General features: G+C 30.5%; 2 protein-coding genes across 2 annotated transcripts; both read right to left on the reverse strand.

The window, feature by feature from the left end:
* Window positions 1-264: 264 nt before the first annotated feature.
* LOC134683892 (uncharacterized) lies at window positions 265-6,045 on the reverse strand. The gene is made up of 6 exons (XM_063543199.1): window positions 5,924-6,045; window positions 5,357-5,599; window positions 4,731-4,901; window positions 3,293-3,367; window positions 2,887-2,967; window positions 265-1,192 (listed from the first exon to the last, which is right to left on the reverse strand). Exons 1-6 carry the CDS (start codon window positions 5,979-5,981, stop codon window positions 483-485), a joined length of 1,338 nt encoding a protein of 445 aa, XP_063399269.1. The 5' UTR covers window positions 5,982-6,045; the 3' UTR covers window positions 265-482.
* Window positions 6,046-13,150: 7,105 nt separating this feature from the next.
* LOC134683893 (uncharacterized) lies at window positions 13,151-20,762 on the reverse strand. The gene is made up of 6 exons (XM_063543200.1): window positions 20,659-20,762; window positions 19,925-20,236; window positions 18,968-19,089; window positions 17,644-17,821; window positions 16,872-16,983; window positions 13,151-13,510 (listed from the first exon to the last, which is right to left on the reverse strand). Exons 1-6 carry the CDS (start codon window positions 20,735-20,737, stop codon window positions 13,474-13,476), a joined length of 840 nt encoding a protein of 279 aa, XP_063399270.1. The 5' UTR covers window positions 20,738-20,762; the 3' UTR covers window positions 13,151-13,473.
* Window positions 20,763-24,367: the final 3,605 nt, after the last annotated feature.

Raw genomic sequence — 24,367 nt, forward strand, 5'->3', positions numbered from 1 at the left:
AATAAAAAAAAGCCAAATAAAGTACGAAGTTGAAGAGCATTGAGGACTAAAATTCCTAAAAGTTTTGCCAAATACACCTAAGGTAATCTATGCCTGAGGTAGAAAAGCCTTAGTATTTCAAAAAAAAAAAAACATGTGTAAACCGTAAATTTATAAATATAACAATATCAATGACAATTCATGTCAGCACATAAAGTGCTGACTACAAGGCTTGTGATGCCCTCGGGAAAATAAATATCCACCAGCAGTAAACTGTCACTGAAATGTATTTTTACGAAATAACCCATCTTCTATGATATTTTAGTGTTAATTTTTTTAAGACTTTTAACGCCTCTTGAAAGTATCTTATACCATTTTACTACAATCATATAATGTTGTTTGTTAATACTATGATGTGCATTTTTAATGACGCAGGTGTCAGTACCCCGCTGGCGTTTGCCCCCGTTGTAAAGGGTTGGTTTCACAATAAAATATATATATGACTACTCGTCTATATAGTCATAGTCAGCTTGTTCAATTGATGACTGTCCGTCAATATATCCATAATCTATAGGTTCAAATGATGTATTTTCGTCTATATAGCCATACTCATTTAGGTGAAATGATGACTTCCCGTCTATATAGCTATAATCAGTTGGGCTAACTATTGAGTTCCCGTCAATGTTATTACTATTTATACTTTGATTTATTGGCAAATATAAGTACTGTTTTCTTGCAATTAGGTCTTCGTACGAGAAGTTTGCATTATCATATGATAAATTGGTGGACAGATCTTCGTCAATTTCAAAATACTCATATCGTGATTCAATAGGTACATGTAGAAAGTCATGGCTTTCCAACTTGGAATCGCATTTTTTACTTTGTAAATAATATCCCTGTGTAAATTTATTTTGTGAAAATTGTGGTGTTTTAACTGTTTTCTGGCATTTAGATCTTGATTCTAGTTCAAGTATTTCATTATTATACACATAATTTCCGATTTTTTCATCAACGGGCAAAGTAGGTATGGCATGATGATCAATGTCTGTATTCCAAAACTTCATCTCAGTTTTATCCGAAGACCCCGGGAAGAAAAGTTTTTGTTTTCGTCGTACTGGTAATATATTTAGTTTACGACATCTATTACGCAGTATTGCCAAAACACCAGTAGTTATGACAATAATAGTAAATCCAATTCCTACCATAATGAAGCCTTAAATCAAATAAGTTAAAGGCAGTCTTTTAAAATGTAATGATAATTTGTTTTGTGAGAATCAAATGCATTAAATGAGCACTAGCTACGAGATAAAATATGATTTTTTTTGGCGTTCAATCATTTATGAAAGTGAAATAGCGAAATACTATATCGCTTTTTGAAGCCAGTATGGTTCAATATTGTTAAAATAAGCTATGAAACATTGATGATGAATTATTCACTTGCAAGTCGTGTAATGTTGTCATTTTGATGTTATTATTAACACTGCGATTAAAGCCGGAGGTTTGGCATGCCACAAAACCAGTTTCAACCCACCATTTTTTTCATAAAATGCCCTGTACCAAGTCAGGAAAATGGTCATTGTTACATTATAGTTCGTTTATGTGTGCTACATTTCAGTGTTGTGTCTCTGTTGTGTCGTAGTTCTCTTATATTTGATACGCTTCCCTCAGTTTTAGTTGGTAACCCGGTTTTATTTTTCTCTATCGATTTATGAATTTTAAACAACGGTATACTACTGTTGCCCTTACTTTATAGATCACATATTAGAATTTGATACAAATCGGTAAACAAATTTGTCAGCTAGTGCCCCTTAAATAAACATAAATGCATCAATGCAGTTAACTTTATACTTGTTATATAAACTCGAACAAGTTGGTTTCCGAAAATCTGACATTTTCTAACTGCTACAGTGGATTGATAATTTGATAAAAGAATGTCACCAGTCGCGTGATAAGTGCTGTGATTTTGACGTCAACGTTTGTGAATTTCGTTATTATCGCTTTTTTACACAATATTTCAAAATTTACGACAGTTTTCTAAATTGAAAATGATGCCACTTGGTTTTGTCCCTAATTATTAATTATTGCTTAAAAATTCAACCATACAAGACGAAAATAAATGTATGTCTTAATGATAACCCAATTATTACCTCAATTCTTGTTTCATTATCAACGTTTTCAAAGCATGTGTATATTTCGTTCAAGTTTATGTTCATGACGATTTCAATTTTATATATATGTAGACATTGGCACAAGTGAAAATTGATATAAATTCAAATGATTTACGCGTGAGACCGAACTCACAATTTTAAAACGATAAGTCTACTAGAAAAATTAAGCTATTGAACGGAGTATTCCTCGTTGCAAAGTTGAAGTCGTCATCTTGATGTAAATTTTTTTAATGATGGTTTTACATTATTAATTTTGGGGCCCTTTATAGCTTGTTGTTCGGTGTGAGCCAAGGCTCCGTGTTGAAGGCCGTACTTTTACCTATAATGGTTTACTTTTTAAATTGTTATTTGGATGGAGAGTTGTCTCATTGGCACTCACACCACATCTTCCTATATCTCGTGTTTGGTCTTATTTGAAAATATAAGTATTAATGAAAACAGCACTTTCGTGTGTCCGAAATACTTTTATGAATTTATTGTCATTCGGAACCCTTAAACATTAATTTGTGGAAGCCAGAGATGTTAAAATTATATGTATTCACGTCAGGAACCATAAAAGACATACAATTATAGCCAAATTCATCTAAATCAACTTCGTCTAAGGGTGTCTTAATCTGAGTTTCTGAATTCTTTATCAACGGGGAATCTGTAAAAGTTGTTTGTTAAGCTTATAATATGTCCGGTATGATCATAGTATATTATTACAAACATTTTGAAAATGTCACAGTTGAATATTTACCTATAGTTACATCTGAAAATGTTGTCTGCAATAATTGAATGTCTGTTTCAGACTTATTTTTGTTGGATCGTTCTTCAAAATCTGAAAAAAAATGTATTTCAAGTGAATAAGTTATGATTTTAAAATCTATTATGGTACTTATTTTACTAACCAGTAGTAGGAAATGTTTGAAGTTATTTAAACTGTTGATTTCAAAATGAGCCATATGATCGTTCTGTTGATCTTTTGAGATGCCTTGTATTTTCTTGCTTTGATGTTAGCAATTTATAATGCGTACAAAGTATAATAAATGTAAAGGCTTACTAATTATTTTATCGCCAAATATCAAACTAATGGCTTTGAATCCAATAGATTTTAAATATATCCAGTACACTTTAGTTATCAAATCAAGGAGTAATGATTTTACCAGTATTCAATGTTGACTGTATAATCTTGGTTTTCATATCCCCACTATAATGTCTGGTCGACAAATCTTTATCATCTGAAGACAAACGTATATGAAGAATATTTTGTTGTAAATAGTTGTCATATAAATGTTTTGAAAATTTCTATTTATCTTTTTCAAGAAGTATATTAAGCCAAAAATATACAGAATAGACGATAGTATAATATCAACTGAAGAAAACAATGCATGAAGGATAATTAAGTTTTCATTTTTGCCGAAATGCGAACGAATTCGATCAAGATAATTAAATATATTTTTAATTTTTTCACAGACATAACATTAAAATTATGAAAAACAAATTCACCACTTTATCACTTTTAAAAGATTAAACATATTTCTTAAGTACTCGATTCAAATCTAACTTGATTATTTGAATTACACATTGTACAAAGTAAAACCCACAGGAAACATCCATTCAATTAAAATATGGTACATTATCTGTCAAAATATAGTTTATGTCGTCCTTAATTCAAATTTTTTTCTATACACAAATGTAAGATTGACCCAGAAAAACTACGTACCGTAGGACAAATGTGTCGTCATTAACATATAACGAAGTAAGCAATCATTGCGAAATCCTTTAATTTCACCTTAATAAATTGGACACCCGATTGCCGTGTACTAAATGACATATCAGTACTGGTATAGGCGCAAATTTTATAAAAATAATATGTACGATATGTTATAGTATGATTTGAGCTGAAAGAATATAGTCATAATAAGTGATAAACAAGTTGCAGAGAATCTTTTGTTTATATGTGTGTGAAGAAATGAATCACTGTTCTGAACTAATAAAAGCGAGGCGGATGGTGTAACTAAGTTTCGTTTTATGTGTTAGGGAATATAAAGAGGCTGTGTGTTAACGTTTTAACAAAGGAAAAAGTAACACGATTTTTTAAAATATTTGACAAAATAAAGATTAATTATATTTAATATTAAAATGATGTACATGTACTTTGAATTGATGATCGGAAGCGTGATGATATGAATCACATTCAATTGTTTGATCAACATTTCATATTATATAAACTTTTGTCAGAAGTGATAAATATGTAAAGCATTTTAACCATATATAGAAACACAACAATTACACGAAACTAAAGTACTTACAATATATTGTCGGTAATTGCTAGTGTAAAGCACTTTATTTAGATTATACATATTCCCCAAAAAATGTTATTCATACATTTTAAGTTTTCCCCATAAACCAAACAGTGCGATAAAAATGATTTTCAGAATAATCGCAAAAAGATCTTTGGGAATAAAAAAAAACCATTGAAAATGTATTACTCTAGATATTTCTTCATCTGAAATAATACAGTTTTGAAAGTTAAAAAAAAACAACTTTCATTGGAAAACTGATAAGAGGTTGTTAGAAGCTCTTTGTTTATATACATACCCGGACAAGGTTCTATTGAACATATCCTTGTATAGTAAGGGCTTCCTCTGCAATCCGAACCTCCATTCAAAGGAGAAGGCTCTGTGCATGACCTACTTTTAGTCCACACACCACCGCCACATGTTTTGGAACATTCACTCCACTTTGACCATTTGCTCCAGTTGCCGTTTACTTGAAAGACAAATCGTGTGAATGAAATTCGGTTATTTTTAAGTAACCACTTATCAATAGCCTCATCATAGGACGCCAGTATTAAAAGTTTACAAAAAGCTCATCATTGATGATCGAATAAAAAGGCCAAATAAAAATTCTTGAGTTTTATTCTGCTGCATTTTAAAACTCTTGAAATATACTTGATGAAACTGTTGTAAAAGTGAGAGGTTTAGCGATATAAAACCAGGTTCAATCCACTGTTTTTCTACATTTAAAAATGCCTGTGCCAAATCCGGAGTGTGACAGTTGTTGTCCTTTCGTTTGATGTGTTTTGTCATTTGAATTTGCCCTGTGATTAATGACTTTCCGATTGAATTTTCCACGGAGTTCAGTATTTCTGTGATTTTACTTTTCACTATGTGATAACAATTACTATAGATGATTTTTGATAATTACATCATTACATTACTTACGAATAATGTTCAATCTATAATCAGGACCACTACGCCATACACCCAAACTTGTGAATACATTACAGCTAAAACGTCCAGTGTCGTGACGATCAGTATTAATAACTGTTAAAAAAGATGTGCTTGTACCATCATATTTCTTGTTATCGGTAAGATGAATGTGACTATCTTTCATCCACCGAAATGACTTTCCTAATAGAGAACATTGTAGTGTGATATTGTCTCCAGATTTAACAAATTTGTCATCTGAAATATCGAAATAAAACAAAAATGATATGTCCATGGAAAATATCAGACAATTTTTCCCCGTGAGGATTTTAGCGTCTCTTAAAAGAAGAAACAACAATCTCAATCTTTGTATTAAATTTTCCAAATACAACTATAGCTCTTTGATCTGTTTACAAAGCAAAATGTCTACTATAGTATCTGGAAACATACAGTATTAGATTATTTTTTTTTTTTGTAATTATCTCAATTTATTTTCGTTTCGGATTTATGTCCATTTATAATCAATATCATCAGAGATTTTGTCAAGGGTATATAGCAAACGCAGTCATATTTTGCACATACCTGCTAAGATGTGATATAAAGCAAAATTGGCAAACGATATATAAGTAAAAAAATCCATTACAACTTTCTGAAAACAACACAAAGTTCCAATCTAATAAAGAGTTGTAAAGAAATACATTGCATCCCCTTTTATTCAGTTAATTAAATATGAGTATCATTTCCTCTATGATTTTTATTATTTGATTGTTTTTTTTTTTTAAATTGAGAATTTTCAAACAAGGAAATAGCTAGAAAGCGTGATTATTAGTTACACAACTTGATGCATTTGGGCCTATATATGGCGTTTGAAAAAATAGCGATGGTAAATATAAAGTAAGTATATAGATGCCAGATCAAACAGCCTACTCTAGGTGCAAACCATATCATATTCTGTACTAGACTTTTTCACGGGGAAAATCCTCATCAATGTGTTTTTCTTTTTATTTGAATATAAAATGTAACGAGAAATTGTTAAGGCTATATTCTATTTTCTAAAACATTGACTTTTTTAAATACCAATATATCTAGTTTTATCGTGACCATGTTCATCTCTATGAAGTTACTAATTTTAAGATACATTATTATGTAATTCGTTCTATATTAACTATTGGGTGCCTAATTAATGTATCAATATATGTTAATATATATTTTAATTATAAATGTGTTCATAGGAATAAAATGGACATGTATTTGATTAATACGGAATTATATCGAGCTCGTCGACATTGTAAGTATCGTTTGGGAAAATACGCATCTCATTATTGTTGCGAGATATGTCAAGCCTCTTCCGCTAGCTGAATTCCTCATATAAAATTTCGTATTTTTTCTCTCAAATTCAGTCATCATGGAAAGTAAAATAAAGTGTAAATTATATGTATTCGCCACAAACATTACATATGTTAGTATCAACGATCGAGGCAGCATTATTTGCATTATATTGTCGTTATGTACCTGTGGACATCTAGAGGTATGTTTATATTATTTTATCATATACTTAGCATTGATATGATAGCTTTTGCATATGTGTAATGAGCGGAAGTACACAAGTAATAATTTCCCACCCGGGCTGATAACCCGTATCAGGTGCATCTTGTGACAAAAACCATTATAGTGCATCTCGTGCAAGTTACTGCCGTTGTTTCTGGTATCGGTTGTTTGCTTTCCCATTGTGACGTCGGACAATTTTTATGACGACGTCGAAATTTACGGAAACTTTTGTGGGGATAGTTTAATACTTGCTAACAAAATGCAATTGACAAGTATGAATCATTTTATAGTACAACAAACATGGAGTAATAATGATCATAAAACTCTTTCAAATTTTCAATGTTTCAAAATGCCTCTATAGGAAATGTTACCATAAGTATATATGGAGGTAACGGCGATGCTGTTGTTGGAAAATTATAGTATATTTGATTCATAATTTAACTTCTTTATTAAGTTTTTGACTGTTTAAGGTATTGCATTTCTTTATTTTCCTTACATAAAACTATTGTCGGAAGTATATGAAAAAGCGATTAATACATGGCCTTTGCCATATCAGCCTGGGTATCAGCCCTCGACCCATATCAGCACCTCGACTCCGTCTCGAACTGAAATGGGGGTCTCGGGATAATACCCAGGCTGATAGCGAAAAGGCCATGTATTAATGTCTATATCAACCGTTTGTTTAACTGTTTTACTTACAGGTTTCTTTTATAATATATATTTATGTAGAATGTTATCACGGTTCTTTATTTTTATGATTTGATGGGTTATTTTTAGCAAAATTGTAAAACAAGTGCGATATGTTTTATCTTCGGGACCATAATTGTATGAAGATTATCAAAATTGTAATTCAATACCTACATAAAACAAAATTGATATTCAAAATCCATTAATCAAACATCTTACAAACACTGATTCTTGGACTACCGGGAAATAAAAATGTTTGTTTGGTTAATACCATAATTACTTGCTCATTTACTATATATTTTGAAAAAGTTAACAAACATCTTCTATATGATTCAATAAACACTTATTGAATAATATTATTTCAAAATCTGATCTGATCTGATCTAACAACCCCACTATTTTTTGTATCGTAAATAAAACACATTTACAAAGATGATTCAAAGATGAGTTAATGCGATTTACCAGTCACTGACATTACAACAGGGCTCGACGAATTTTTCCATATCTAGTGTAGAGTCGGTTTCGTAACAATGTAATTCACAATCATGAAGATGACAATATTCGATATAGCGGTACCGATGTGGCGAGAACCAGTTAGACCTTTTCAGCTAAACTACTATTCTTTTCTCAAAGCAACGTCACAAGAACGTCAGTTTTATTAGTTAATTCGTTGTACATAATCTATGACGCAGACTGGCAGACCATAACAGTTAATCACATCATGATGATCGAACAGATGATTAAAATTACTGTTAAAGTACACTTATTCTATACAGTATCTTAAGGAAAGTCATCCTTTTCGTGCGTTTCCGAATTAACGTTCACCAGGGATGCTCTTAGCTGAATATTTGGAAGCCAAAAATGTAAAGGAACCGAATTAGTCGAAGAGCTGTATTACCAAAGAGGACCTAACAAGTATAAACCAAATCCTTCTAAGGCCAACTTGCCTGAGAGAGTTAAAATCTTAGAACATCATACAAATGAACTAAGACTTAGAATCCAGAGTTTGTATGATAAACTTATATCTTCACGAGATATTTCAAATATCAAATATCAAGGATCAGAATGTTAATTCTCTTCTTTTACGATGTTTCATTGTTTATTTGTATCACAACTTTTTTAAGCTGTCAGTGTAAGTATATGTATTGCGAATTTATTTCGCCACTTTTCCTAATTATTTATTATTGCTATTATGTGACCAGTGATTATTCATCTTTGTCTTTAAGTGTGTAATAAGTCGTCTCATTGTCTGCTCATGCATTATTTTATTCTAACTGCGATTAACAAAAGTTTCAATAGTATGACAGTCATTCTTATCAAAACTATATTCAAACCAGTTTTAGAAAAAAATACCCACTGAGAATTAAAAAAAAACACTTATCAGATCGATAAAAAGAAAACAATATTTCTAACGAAAACACAGTATGAAAATTATATAATGTCGGATTTACGCGTTCCTTAATTTTAATATCAGAGATTATAATGAAACGTGTGACTTATTAGTTTAACCTGGTCAGTTTGTTGGGATTTAAAAGTCGTTAACTATTTTATACGGACACACGCGCATCTACTTTTTAAAGGGGCATTAGCTGTCAATATCAGTACATCGATTAGACTCAAATTCTCTTATTTGATTCATAACATTCTAGAAAACAAATCCAAACTATCATCAGTCTTAAATAAACAGTTAAAATTGATTATGCTAGATAACATATATCATTATTTCGTGTGTGTTTTAGTCTAGTCGCCATCTTATTAAGGGCATACGATACAGTTTTGAACCTGTATATATAGGCAATTTTTTACCTGATTAAATCAAATATGTAATAAAAAATATGCCTCTATGTGCGACTTTTTGAGTAAAATGAGGTCGAAATATTTGTTCAAAATTCAGATTTGTGGCCGTAATTTCTCTTTCGAAAGAAAGACATAACTTTTTTGTTATAAAAGATAAACACAAATTGTTTTTTGTTCAATAATCGTTAATTTCTCTATTTTATAAGTATCCTGAAAAAGTATGCATTTTTTTATTCAGAAATAACTCATATTTATCAAATGTTAAAGAATTGGTAAAAAAACGTCATTTTTTGCTGCATGTTTATCAAAAATTAAAAAAAATCCTCTATTTACAGTTTTATAAAATTTGGGTCACATAATCTCCCTGCAAAATGAAACAAATTGCCGTTTTGAAAAATAGGGGTCCATGACCTCGTTTTCAAATTAAATCAGTTTGAATGATAAAAATCAGTCGAAAAATGCATCTTTCTCCGATATGTCACAGTTTGACATCGCGAAAATAACATTTTACGTTAGCAACGTCATTACCTCCTCTGTAACTGTATCGTATGCCCTTAACTATCGATATGACCAAAAAGCTACCAACACTCACCAAACATGATATAAATAAAAATATAATATAAATAGATATGGACCTCGTGACAACTTTTCTATGTCTGCTCGATTTCATCATGTTATAGATTTAAAATAAGTTATTTCAATCATACCTGTATAAGAACGATTTGTTTGTAGATGGTATCAGTCAATCAAATTTACCTTTATTTCACTATTTTTTTTTACATTCTTTTCGCTTAATAACCGGACACGCTTGAAGCATGTGGTATCCTTATTCAACTAAATAGTTAAGTTGAAATTGCATGAATATGGATTTACATTGTAATGAGGTCAAATTGTTTACTTGCAATTGAATAATTCATCAACGATGTAACTTTGCTTGATTTGACAAAACTGAACCATTTTGGCTGCTTAAAGCAAATTAGTATTAAACTATTTCACCTTCATTTATGATTGAACAAAACGAACTTATAATTTAATTTTGCTCTGTTTCTCGTAAGTAGTGCCCCTTTAAAATGTCTTAAATTTGTTTGAATTTACATCAGACTACGATTTGTACATTTAACCCATATCATCATTATATGGCTGCTAATATTATTATTATTTTTAAGTGTAATGGCCATATACATCTTGGTATAAAGCATGTCACCATCAGCGTGTTTCGGGCTCATTATATAGAAAACATTGAGGTAAATCGTTTTTAAAATATCACTGTAAAGAATGTCCATAATTATATCAATAAAATATATACATTTCAGGTGCAACATACATTGCAACATTGTCAATTCGTTTGTGGGCACAAGGTGTTCTGGCTTTTAAATTCATGGAAGTCTGATACGGTCTCTTAACAGCTACTGAAATAGCCTACTATTCTTACCTCTTTGCCATGGTTTCAAATGAGCACTACAAGATTATAACCAGCTTTACGAGAGCTGCAATTCTAATCGTTCGTTTTACTGCATATTTTCTTTCAGTTTTTGTGACGGCTTTGGTACCTACACTAACAGCGTGCTGGGCCAATTCAGCGCCCAAGAGCAGACGAACTGCAGTCTGGATCTCCGGAAATGCGATGATAGATCACTTGCCAAAGCATTTAGAGCAAATCTAACATGGGGTAAAAATCATGATGTATCTGTCCGGAAATTTCCAGACCAATCAGGCAACCCGTTGTTGGGTTGCTGCCCTTAATTGGTAATTTTCAGAGAATTGTACAGCTTTTGGTTAATATCTTTGAATATCATTTTAGATGTAGACACTACAAACCAGTAAACGTCTGAAATGGCCTATATCTGAACTCGACTGTACTAATTTTTACTCGACTACTCTGAATTTGTCTGAAATTTACTTGATTATACTCAACTGTAGTCTGAACCATACTTTACAGTCTGAATTTGTACTTGACCAGCTTAGTATAGATTTATGGTGTCAGTTGAGTTTAGTTAATAATACAGTGAATGTTTTTCTTTTATTATAAATATATGTATATATAAAATAGTAAATAAACAAGTTAATAAATTTAACAAAATGAGACCTTAATTGTTTTTTTAAACCAATAATTTAAAATAATCATGATAATAGAATTTCCATAGCAATCCTTGATAACCTTTTCAAAAAAAAGGAAAAGTGTTCCAAAGTACCAGTAAACAATTATTTCAATTAATTTTAGTACTGTTTGTCAAATCAAAGACATGGCCTACATATGGTCAAAATGTCTAATTACCTCAGAACATGTGTGTTTTACAGGTAAAAAGAAAGCCCTATTTTCTTAAATTCGTGTATTACTTATCTAGTATATTCGAAAGGCCTTGTTATATAAGTTAAACAGGATGTTGCAATTTTGAATAAATGTTATTTAGAATTTAATACCTTTGACCAAGTGTGATCTAGTTTCAAGGCAGAGGTAATAAATAATCTATATTCCACCATTTATTTAATGTTACCTCTTTTTGATAAATATAATAAATAATATTTTTTTATATATATAAAATACATGTATAATAATTTTTGTTTATCCTAAATAAAATAAAAAATATATATTTCTAATTAAAGGTTAACCCATTTATAAATTTTGTTGGCTGTTGTTTTATATGTCAGTTAAAAAAGAAATTTATTCTTACAGTAAAAAAAAGTAGAGGTTATTTGGTCTAGTATTGTTATGACTGGTCGAGTATTGTTCAGACCTTTGGTTAAGTATGGTTTATATTGAAAAAATAGGTTGAGTATAGGTCAAGAATAGGTCCAGACTTTTTCAGACTATTTTCAACAGGGTCAAGTACGATTCAGTACAGTCGAGTGTGGTTCAGACATTGGTCGAGTGATGTGAAGTAAAAGTCAGACCTATTCAGACTGGTCGAGTAAAAATCAGTACAGTCGAGTACAGATGTCATGGATATAGGCCATTTCATACTTTAATGGTTTGAAGTGAGATAAACTGTCAAAAGCAATAATGTTCAGCAAAGTAAGATCTACAAATAAGTCACGATAACAAAAATGGTCAGTTGATCCCTTTAGGAGTCATAGCCCTTTATAGCCAATTTTTAACAATTTTCATAAATTTTGTAGATTTTACAAATTATGTTCAACTGTTATCTACTTGACCAAGTGCATTATAGATAGAGATAATTATAAGCAGCAAAAATGTTCAGTAAAGATCTAAAAACACATCACCATCATTAAAACATTAATTTTGTCATGAATCCATCTGTGTCCTATGTTTTAATATTCACATAGACTAAGTAAGCGACACAGGCTCTTCAGAGCCTCTTGTTTAGTTGTCTCCTTTATGAGGGACATTAATTTTCATTCACAATGGAGAGCTAACAGAAAGAGCAAATTTTATCTTTGCGAACGTGAATAATCTTTTAAGGTTTTCAAATGTTTTAATTACATTAATTTGTTGATTAGCTTAATTAATACTTTTGACATCAAAAATTATTTTTCATGAAAAGTAAGTTTAACACCACTTTCAATTATTAATTCTTTGTATTGGAAATAGCCAATTTTGTCCGGTATAGAACTTGTGACAATTGCACCACATCTTCTTATTCTTATGTTAATGATATGTTTACGAGTCAACGTCCTGATACTGATGATGCTCATAATGTCAAATAGTTCACGTTTTTTTATGAATCAAAACTCATTTGAAGTTTTCAAACATTTTTAATGGAATAACAATCGTAAAAATAATATAAAAATAACATAAATGGAAAAATAAATAGTTATTCATGGTATACCTTAAATATTAATAGACTAAAAATGAAAAAGCAAAACAATCAAACAAAGTGCATGTATAAGGGACAATCATTGTTTTATAATCTAATAGTTCTAGAGCTGCACTTGTATTCAAGCAGCAGATCGAAGCATGGTATTTGATAAGAGAGACATTAACAGAAACAGTTTTCGTGCTTCCTCGAACCTTGTGTTAACAGTTATGAGTTTTAACACTGTGCTTCATAGCTATTTATCCTTCGCTGATTACTTTCATGCGACTACCGGAAAGTCTTCCATCGGACATCTGTGCTGTATAGAATTTCTTGAGCGATTTCTCAGCATTCGCTTGTACGAGATTTGGAATAATCAGGCCTATAAGGAAATATATAATAAACATACAATCAAAATATTTTCATTGTTTCTTATTACAATTTTATGATGTACAAATGTATTGTTGTATATTTCATCACGGACGAAGATTATCGATTGGTTGACTAAATCTGTTCTGTAAATTTTCTATACTAATACCTAGTGTATAGAGGGCCAAACGGTGATCTATTTTTTAATATTTTTTCTATGCCATTAAATCTCTGGTGGAGAATTGCCTCGTTGACATCTTGTCATTTTCAAATGATAATACTGAAATGTAAAAATGTTATTTGTTTTTAAAATCATTTTTTAACCCCATGATTCTATTTAGGGTTATGTTATATCGCAAGTATATATCACACTGAAATCCACCGATTATTATACAAGGGGTACAATCAAAATCACGTGATGGATATACGCACACCGGAAGTAACAGTCGAGCAGACCGCTTGAAAGGTAAGTAGTCGTATTGACTTGTTTATATCAATAAAATTTAATAAATAAGGTAGTGCCCGAATGTCGGATACTATCTAGTTTTGAAATACACAATTATCCTTGCTGGAAAGCGTGCAGTTAATGCTTACATTTCGACACAGTTCAAAATTTTCACCGGATAACTGTGTCGAAGTGTTTGCAATAACTACACGCTTTCTAGCAAAAAAACAATTGAGTATTTTTTAAAACTGCATACTATCCGACATTCGGTGTGCCAACTTATAAATCAAAATTTAATTAATATAAACAAGAAAATGCATCTACTAACATTTCAAACGGCGAGTTCGACTTTAACTTCCGGTGTGTGTATATCCATCACGTGATTTTGATTGTACCTTTTGTTATAGGTATCGAAAGAAGTGACTAAGTTTGCGGGGGATAGGCTTTATTACCATTTGCGTTATCGAGATCAGGAAATTCGTCGGTGGTCTTCCACTGAAAACTTGGTTTGTGTGTTATATGTTTGCCATCGACTATTTGAATTACGTTATCAACATGGACTATTTAGAGCTTTCCTTTATGTTAGGTATAATGCATCTTCACTAGACAAGGGTTACGATTCACTCCCGTTCTGAAGAGAACGGGAGTGGATCGTAACCCTTGACTAGCGAAGAGAACGGGAGTGAATCGTAACCCTTGTCTAACGAAGAACAGAAGTGAATCGTAACCCTTGGCTAGCAAAGATGGGTGTGATGTCGTCATTGATTTTCCCTTATTAGTCTTTGTTAAATTTACACTTTCCAAAACCAGATGCTCCACAGGACACAGCTTTATACGACAGCAGAGGTAAACCCTGAACAGTTGGGGCAAGTATGGACACAACATTAAAGCTTGATACAGTTCTGAGTTTGGATTATGATTAATCATATAAGAACAATTTTAGAACCTTTAGACCTCAATGTGGACCAAGTTGATAACCGGGCCCAAATATTAAAAATCTAAATACATGGTTAGATTCAGCATATTGAAGAATCCCATATATTATTTTTTTGTGGAAATCAAACAAAGTTTAATTTTGGATCCGATTTTGACCAACTTGAAAACTGAGCCTTAATAAAATATCTAAGAAATTGTTTAGATTCAGCATATAAATAAAGGCAGCAGTAGTATACCGCTGTTCAAAACTTATAAATCCATGAACAAAATCGAGGTAACAAACTAAAACCGAGGGAAACGCATTAAATATAAGAGGAGAACAACGACACAACACTGAAATGTAACACACATAGAAACGGACCAAGCATAAGACAAAATCCCACGAGAATAACAAATATAACATCAAAACCAAATACATGAATTTGGGATAGACAAGTACCGTGACACGTCTTATAGCAATGTGAATTTACACAAAAAAATAAGAGAAAACCAACGACGCAACGTTAAAATGTAACACACACAGAAACGAACAATAATATAACAATGGTCATATTTGACTTAGTACAGGGCATTTTAAAGGAAAACATGATGGGTTGAACCTGGTTTTGTGGCATGCCAAACCTCGCACTTTAATGGCAATGTAAAATATATTATTGAAATGACAATATCAAATAACTCCAAGAATTCAATTTTTGTTAAAATCAAAATAAGTTTAATTTTGGACCCTTTGGACCTTAATGTAAAACAATTTGAAAACAGGACCAACATTTAAGAAATACATGGTTAGATTTGGCATATCAAAGAACCCAATAAAAAAATTTTTTATGACATCAAACAAAGTTTAGTTTGAACCCTTTTGGCCCTGAATTCCTCAACTGCTGGAACCAAAACTCCCAAAATTAATCCAAGCCTTCCTTAAGTGGTCATAAACCTCATGTTAAAATTTCATAGATTTCTATTTTACTTATACTAAAGTTATTGTGCAAAAACAAAGAAAAATGCTAATTTGGGGCCTTTTTGGCCCCTAATTCCTAATCTGTTTGGACCAAAACTCCCAAAATCAATCTTAACCGTCCTTTTTGGGTCATAAACCTAATGTTGAAATTTCATATATTTCTGTTTGCTTATACTAAATTTATTGTGCGAAAATCAAGAAAAAATCTTTTTGGTCCCTTATTCATAAACTGTTGGGACCAAAACTACCGAAATCAATCCCAACTTTCCTTTTATGATCATAAACCTTATGTTTAAATTTCATAGATTCCTTTTTACTTATACTAAAATTATAGTGCAAAAACCAAATGTCTTCGGACCTGACGACGACGACGCCAACGTCATATCAATATACGCCCAAAAAAGTGTTAATTTTTGGGGTCGTATAAAAAAGTAAAGAATTTATCTTTGTTTCAAATAAAGAAATTAGCATGAGTAAAGTTTTATTCTATCCGGTACCATAGAAAAAAGTGCACATAACATCTCATTGCATATAAGAAAATAACTATCAATGGAAGTTTACCCATCAAATGTATTAGTATAGAACATTTACAGAACAGATTCAGTCAAACAATCAAATGCCTCTTTTTTACCGGTGTGCAAGCTTTAGTAACCATATACCCTCAAGTTTCCAAAATATTCTAACAGAAACCCCAAATAAAAAAAGATAAAGGTGCTTTGAAAAACCAAAGATGTATGTTTATTACCCAGAAATGTTTTATTGCAATAAAGTGAATGACTAATTACCTATAACTGTCAAATTCAAAGGAACATATTTTTAAAAGGACCTATTTTTGTATGCAACCATATTTGACGTACCATGACTACAATGTAGGTGGTGTTACACAGAAATAACAACTGTCTATCATTGGTCATCTATACCTGTCTATTTTGATAAACCTGTATTGTCGAGTTTTATTATTATTTTTGTAACGTATATACTAGTATATATACTCAAATCAGCATCTCATTTTCTATTGATATAAATTGTGAATCTTACTTGTGTTTTCTTTTGTACACCAGTACCAAACTAACTAAACAGACCAATACTATGGACACAATTGGTAAAACAATCACTGTTATCCCTGGCAGCGTGACTAACTCAACACGGTCTAAAACAAAGCAGAAAACACAAATGTCAAAATGAGAAAAAGAATTAATAGGCCGTATTTGTCTTTAAAATATAAAGGATAGGGACCGCTTCAAGTAATAGCAAAAGCTAAATTACAAAAGTTGACAATTGAAGACATTTAGTTAAAAATTAATTTCTGTGTACTAACAAATGCTCATATTTTTGGATAATTGAACACGAGATATTTTTAAAAAGACCTGTTTCTTATTTCAAGGAAAATGTAATGGCAGTATCATATTTCAATTTAAAGAGTCACTAGATTCTGCTTATAAGTCCAATGACTGAATAAGTTTTAATCTAATGTATCCTGGTATTTTGTTAGTTAAGATATAATACGATACGTCCTTGGTTTATCAACCCAATCGTATTTTTTTATTTGTTTTGGGTATTTTTAGTCCCTTTTAACTAATATGACACATGCACATACACATCAGAGCAAAGTTTTTGATGCAATTTTACACACACTCATCGTAACCCTCTTACATTTCAGTATAATAAACTAGTATTCGAAAATGAGGTGAGATATATTAATTGCAGAAACAACAACTAAATACATTGTCACACTTAATTTGATAAAGTTATGAAACTGGCACATGCATATACCATATGAAACTGAGATATCTTTAAATGCTTTAAATACCGTCACAATCCGGAATCTTCGTTGTTCTGCTAACAATTTTACGTGTTCCTATTGAACATATCATTGTAATTTCTCTTCCGCAACATTCTGCTGTCTTCATTTCTGAATTGAGTGAAACATTTAGAAACAAACCAATAGTTCTCTTACTTTCAATTGTCATATTTACCAAAGATTTCTGCTAAAAAGAAAAAAAAATCCCACACTAATGAATATTATCTCATCAACTATTAATCTGCAAACAACACCTGTCAAAAGTATCGTCCGCCTTGAATCACATAAACACATATAGAAATAATGTTTTACGTAAAAATTCTTAACAAAAATACCGACCTGAAGGGAAATTTAAGAAGGGGGTGTCTAAAAAAAACTGTCAAAACCAAAACGATAATCTATATTAACCAACGAAACGAACGGAAAACAAATGTCATATTCCTGACTCGGCATTTAATTTGTCGAAGAAAATGTTGGTCTAAACCTTTGTAGCTATTTATACCTCCAACTTGTGTGACATTTGTTTATTGTTCAATAACATAAACGTTATATATATATAAAAAAAAGATCAGATTCTGAACTCAGTTTAAGACCTCTATTTCGGGTACATCGCTTACGTTTATTGGTTAAAGTAACCTATATCAAATATTTCTTTTTTTAAATTTAAATAGTCCGGGAAGGTTTCAAATGTTTTTAAATCAACTGAAGACGTTAATAAGAAAGTTTTGCAAATATTTTCCAATGGGTATTAGTGGTTGACAGGTTGTTTTACTAATGTATTATTGCACAGGAACAAAATTATTATATTTTCTTTAAAAAGGAAATACAATGTATCATTAGTATAGTTAATAACTGGGTTTAAATAACATTATCAAATTATGGACATGACTCAAGCTTCTTTGCAAAGATTGACTTAGTATTATGCATGAACAACGAAGAGATCATATACAATTATTGAAACCAAACTGTATCTAGAATATATTATTATTTCTAGATCTACTTTAGGTTTTATCTGTTACTGTAAAATATCAATAATTTTCTCGATCAAGGTATCTGGGTTTTTTTAGTGTCTAATAGTATTTTTGATAGCTAACACTAACTGTGAAACTTATCAGTTCGATAACAATTATTTTTGGGAGTCATCTGATTAGTAATGAATACATCCCGAGATATATTAGGTATACTTTTTAAATATATTATCAGACGAGGAAGTAATGACTAATAGTAATATATAGAAATGAATTCCCACATTGTTCTGAGAATTGTGATGACCAATTAAAATGCATTTGTTAGAAACAGGAACTACAGTACATTCCAACTAATACACACTTACTTCGGCATACACAATACACTGTGGTACTGGATACATTTTCTGAAATCGTACATGCGTTGTTACAATTTCACTTTCGTTGTTAACAATAAACCGTGTGTCAATTTCACTTTCACCTGGTATATCTAAAATAGAGAGTAATGAATATAAAAAAGATATGTTTAAATGAAGAGTATCATGTTTAAAAGCAGACGAACTCAAAAATTTCCATCAAACTTTACAGACCATTTGATTTTTTTATGATTTTTTTGAAAAAATTAAACTGTCCTCCAATTTATCAAAAATAAAATAATCTCCATCATACAGTTCAAAATCTTGTTCTGTGAGCTGAGATGTTGAGGTCTTCCCAGTGTTTTTTCTTATTTACAGAAGAACAAACACATCTTGGTTAATTTCTATTGACATAAAGCCTTGTCTGTCAGTTGGTTGCGAAGTTATACATGTTATATATACCTTCAAAACTGTATAGAATTTCACCCAGGCGTTTTAGAGTAGTTACCCTCAAATATTTAGGGATCGATTGATGGACATACAATACCGGGTGATTCATATCTATATACACCTAATTTTGTTGTGTGAGTGGGGATGTATAAGGGAACGACCATTAATCTTAAAAAAGGGGGTATATGGTTTTTTCCATAAAGAAAAATATTGTTGTCAAGCAGATGACAAAATAATATATTCTGGATCCAGATTTTCCCTTTACTTGAAAGAGTTAAGTTTTGAAGACGAAAACAATTATTGATAGCGTGTTGTTTTGTTATACTCGTAATTGAATGGCTTGTTACACAACAAAAATACGCGGAGAACAAGTACTCAGTATTCCGAAAAATTGCAAATTATTTTCATATGAACATAAAAAGATACACCATGAATAAGCAAAAAAGAAAAGAATGACTAACCATGACATCACAGTATAAAAATATCTAAAAATTACTATATATATATAGTAGCACTTACATTCATACGGTTTCTTTGTTAGATCCAATTTTGTCTCATTATATTTAAATCCATACACACATTTGTAAAACTGGTTGGCGTCGGATTCATTAAAGTTCAATACTTGAAGACGAAATTCTGTGTTAGATTTTACAACTTCTTGATATTTGTTGATATCAGAAGAATATCCGTTCAAACTAAGAACTTTGTCGAAAGCTCCTCCTGACCACTGTCTACTTCTGCCATCCTTTAGGTGTAAAGAGCCTTTCAGATGACAAACTATCTCAACGGTCTGACCGAATACCAGCCGGTCTTCTTGTACATCTATCAAAACTGAAATAAAAAGAATTATATACGAACATTTGATTTTGAGCAGTTCTCTGTTTAGATATAATCCACCATTTTCTACTATGAAAATACCTGTACCAAGTCAGGAATATGACAGTTCGTGTCCATTAGTTTTTCATGTGTTTTTTTATTTAATTTTGCTATGTGATTATGGATTTTCCGAATTGATTTCGTTTTTTTTTTTTTTTTTTTGTGATTTTACCTTTTAAAAATGAAACTTTAATGAGATTTTGTCGTTTTTTTCAGTGTTTTAAAATTATTAAAGTATAGAAATCCATGGTTCAATTGTTAATTGAAGTATTACAATAAAACTACGATAATACAATTTTAACATGCACGAGCAAATACAACAAAGTTCATAAACACATTAAAATCTAAATGATATACGTATACATGTATAACATTACCTCCTGATGATCCGTCGGTCGTTGCTTGTATTAAAGACAAACACAAATACATTAACACAAAGGAATTATATACACACATAGTTTGTAATTTTTGTTTCGGTGGTATTGTTGAGAATAAGCCTCTTTATTTTAAAATGACTAATGACAAAATGATTGTTTGCGTATATATACTATATAAAAATAGCCATTGGGAAAAATTTACGTAATATGTATAGCTATTTCTGTCTCAAATACTAGAAACTTGTTAACTATTAATATACATTTGCAGAAACAAGGTCATTACCTAGGATTTCACGTAGACTTACGATTACAGTTGACAAAAAAAACAAGGGTCATCTCAAAATTAAAAACATAATAATAGAGATACACATGTTTATAGTAAAACAAAATGTATTGTAGATAGATCTTTTCGAAGAGAATAAGGCTCTATACTTCAAAATGTCTAATGTCAAAATAAAGGTAGTGTTATAAAGATAAAGATAAAGATATTTTATTTCCTAATCATAGAGCTCATAACAAGCATGTAATCACATAAAGTAAAAAATTTAAAGTAGTTGCTCTATTTACTGTGATCATCTTTTTTTATTGGGATTTTTTGATGGCTCCAATATGTTAAAAAATTGATACATTTTCTAAGTAAAATTGAAATTTGAATTTATATTTACTTTTTTACAGTCTTGTAAATCTCATTTAAAAATAGCTATTTGGAAATAACACATATAGCTATTTAAAAGTACTCCAATAACCAGAAAATCTATTTATAACATGAAAACGTACGAGATTTAACTGTTTAAAAAAACTCATCATAGATACCAGGATTACAATGTTATATTTACACCAGACGCGGGTTTCGTCTACAAAGGACTTAAAAAATGTTAAAAAGGCAAAATAAAGAACAAAGTTGAAGTTCATTAATTTATTGGTTTAAAGTTAAAATATAGAATTGTTATACATATATACAGATAATATACATGACATACAAATGGCGAATATTTACAAAACATTCAAAATTCAACGTGAACAAACATTAATAAGACAATTTATTTTAAGTATTAAGAAAGAGATGTATGATATATGCATAACGAAATTGAGAATGGATACTACTTGTAAGTTTTCCTCCTTACAATAAGTTAAAGTATGAAATATTTAACTATTTAAAATAGTTATTTCTATTGCACAGCGTTGAAGATGAGCGCAAGATTAAATACAAAAATGTTTGCGTGACTCAGCATTATAATACATTTACATTTGTGTCTAATCTTTAAAAAATGTGAAAAGTTAAATATAATTCATGATCTCAACAGGAAGACATGTGTTGCATTTCAACTGTATACAAATTATATCATTTCTGTTTCTGGATTTACTTTAGGTTTAATATCTAAGTTTAAACTGTTTTTTTTTTTTACTGAAACTAAGAATACAGATTATATTATTTTCATTTGACAGTCACCAATAATTGTGAATCTTATCAGATAAGATAACAATTATTTTTAAATGTCATTTGATTTATAATACATCCTGAGACATATCAGGTGTATTTATTAAATAAAGAAATTTAATAATGACTCATAGGAATATATAGCAATAAATTCCAACGACTGTACAGTATTGATGTATATAACTGTTTTTTAGAACATAATTGCATGTCTTCTCTATACCTATGTATATGGTTTATTGAGAATAAAGATATATAAAAAAAGAAAGAGGAATTACAGTACATACAAACTTGTAAGGTGGACATATCCAATTATACGATATAAACAACACGCTACGGTACTTGATACATCTTCTGATTCAAATCTAACATACATCGTCATAATTTCTTTTTCGTTGTTTACTATAAACAATAAACTGCGTGACTATTTGCCTTTCAATTGTTATATCAAAAAGTAGATAGTAAACATTTGGTGACAAATTGAGAATTGAATATGTACATGTATAGATAGGAACAATATTAATAATAGCAGATGGACTCTTCTGTTCGTCGTTGAAGAACACAGTTAACACTTAAGGAGGTTCTCAGTTACAAAAATTTCAGCCAAAAAATATCATTTATTTTCCTTACACATTTTATTATTGCACTATTAGTTGAAACTCTATGATATGGTACAAAAATCAAACACAAAATAAATATACAATTTGGCCCCAGATTACTTTCAAAATGTTTCTATCACTGAAAAAGCTTAAAATCATCTCTCAAAAATTATCTCTCAAAAATGCTATTAATTACTTTATAAAAGATTTTATTTTCTCTGTATTCATTTCTCAGTGTTCTAATTGTGAATATATACTCCACCCTATCTGAAAATCGACAAAAATGTCATACCCAAATTTTTGTTCATACTATCGAATAGACGCATTGTGTAACCACAATATTTAAAAACAAGTCCGAGTTGTTGGTATTTATCAACGATAAGTTATTTATGTAACAATTTTTTAACGTTTAAAATATCCAGCTATATAACTTGAATCAAGGAGATTATCATTTGGATTTTACAATTGTTTGCCCCTGAAAGGGTAGTTTTCTGTATTTTCAAATACGTGTTTTTTAATTGAGTGCTTACATCATGTGTAGAAGAAATTTACAGGAACAAGAATAACTTCACTTACCATCAATGTATTTGCAAAACCTTATAAGAAAAAACTATTTGTAATAAGGTATATGTACATCATGGATAACGCAGCAAATGAACAAATGTGTGTGTCTTGTGCTGCTGGTACATGTACTGAAAAGATAAAAAAAATACAGAGAGTCCTATCTGTCTAGAAACATTTTCCGATTTATTGAGATGGGTAACTATTAAAAACAGAAAGAATTTCACCAGAAATATAAATGCTGTCATGGTCTACATAATCATGTTTTAGACACTGGCGGCGGTGACTATATGACTGTATGCCCATAATGCAGTGCAGAATCGATGAGTGTTGATGATGTGTAAAACAATATTATTAATGTGTTTTTATGTCATCAAGTGTTTTACTCCATAAATATTATTTCACCTATATCGCTATTTTGTTGGGTTTTCAAATAATCATGTTTTTTTGTTTATCACATTTTTGTCGGATCAAGTATTAATCGACCTCGCCCCAGTCGTCACTGCAAGTAGTTCAGTCTTTTCAGTTTAAAGGTTACGTAAATTTTATAATCATCTTTAGCCAAAGTTGACCGTATAATACAAAGGTAGTTCTATTAAGAATACCGCTAACATGGCAACACTACATGACAGGAAAACAGTACAAAATTTCAGTATGCCTATAATTTTCAATAACTTTTAGATAACTTAAAACAATGCATTTATTACGCACAATTCACACATTTATCAAAATCATATGCAATACTACTGCTGTTAAGGGTGCACGTACGTATAAATCAATTTATTTTTCTAATATAGTATTTCGCTATATTTTTCCATAAATGAACTTTATCTTATACTTTATAAAAAAAATATAATAAAAAAGTGGGGTCACCGTTCATTTAAGCTCACAATCTGACTCCGAAAGAAGCATACATTTTTGTAAAGGTCCTTTTTTCTGTTGAACTAATAGGAGGAATAAAGGTAGTATCGTAATAAAAAAAAAACTTCACTACAGAAATCACCCAAATTTTACAATAGTTTAGTTTAAGTACTTCTTGTTTGAAATAATGATAAAAGTATAGGTCACCGATGAGTTCAAAAAATGACATGTTTGCATCAAAGGGAGATAATTT

Source organism: Mytilus trossulus, chromosome 9 (genome assembly GCF_036588685.1).
Source record: "Mytilus trossulus isolate FHL-02 chromosome 9, PNRI_Mtr1.1.1.hap1, whole genome shotgun sequence".
In the NCBI taxonomy this organism is placed as follows: Eukaryota; Metazoa; Mollusca; class Bivalvia; order Mytilida; family Mytilidae; genus Mytilus; species Mytilus trossulus.

Coding starts and splice junctions, on each gene's coding strand:
- LOC134683892 (XM_063543199.1), bottom strand. CDS start 5,981: ATGGATTTTTTTACTTATATATCGTTTGCCAATTTTGCTTTATATCAC. Junction 3,368..4,730: donor TTCAATAGAACCTTGTCCGG/GTATGTATATAA, acceptor GTTTGTCTTCAG/ATGATAAAGATTTGTCGACC. Junction 2,968..3,292: donor ACAGTCAACATTGAATACTG/GTAAAATCATTA, acceptor ATTTTTTTTCAG/ATTTTGAAGAACGATCCAAC.
- LOC134683893 (XM_063543200.1), bottom strand. CDS start 20,737: ATGTGTGTATATAATTCCTTTGTGTTAATGTATTTGTGTTTGTCTTTA. Junction 20,237..20,658: donor GACCGACGGATCATCAGGAG/GTAATGTTATAC, acceptor TTTTTATTTCAG/TTTTGATAGATGTACAAGAA. Junction 13,511..16,871: donor GTGTACAAAAGAAAACACAA/GTAAGATTCACA, acceptor ATTTCCTTATAG/GCCTGATTATTCCAAATCTC.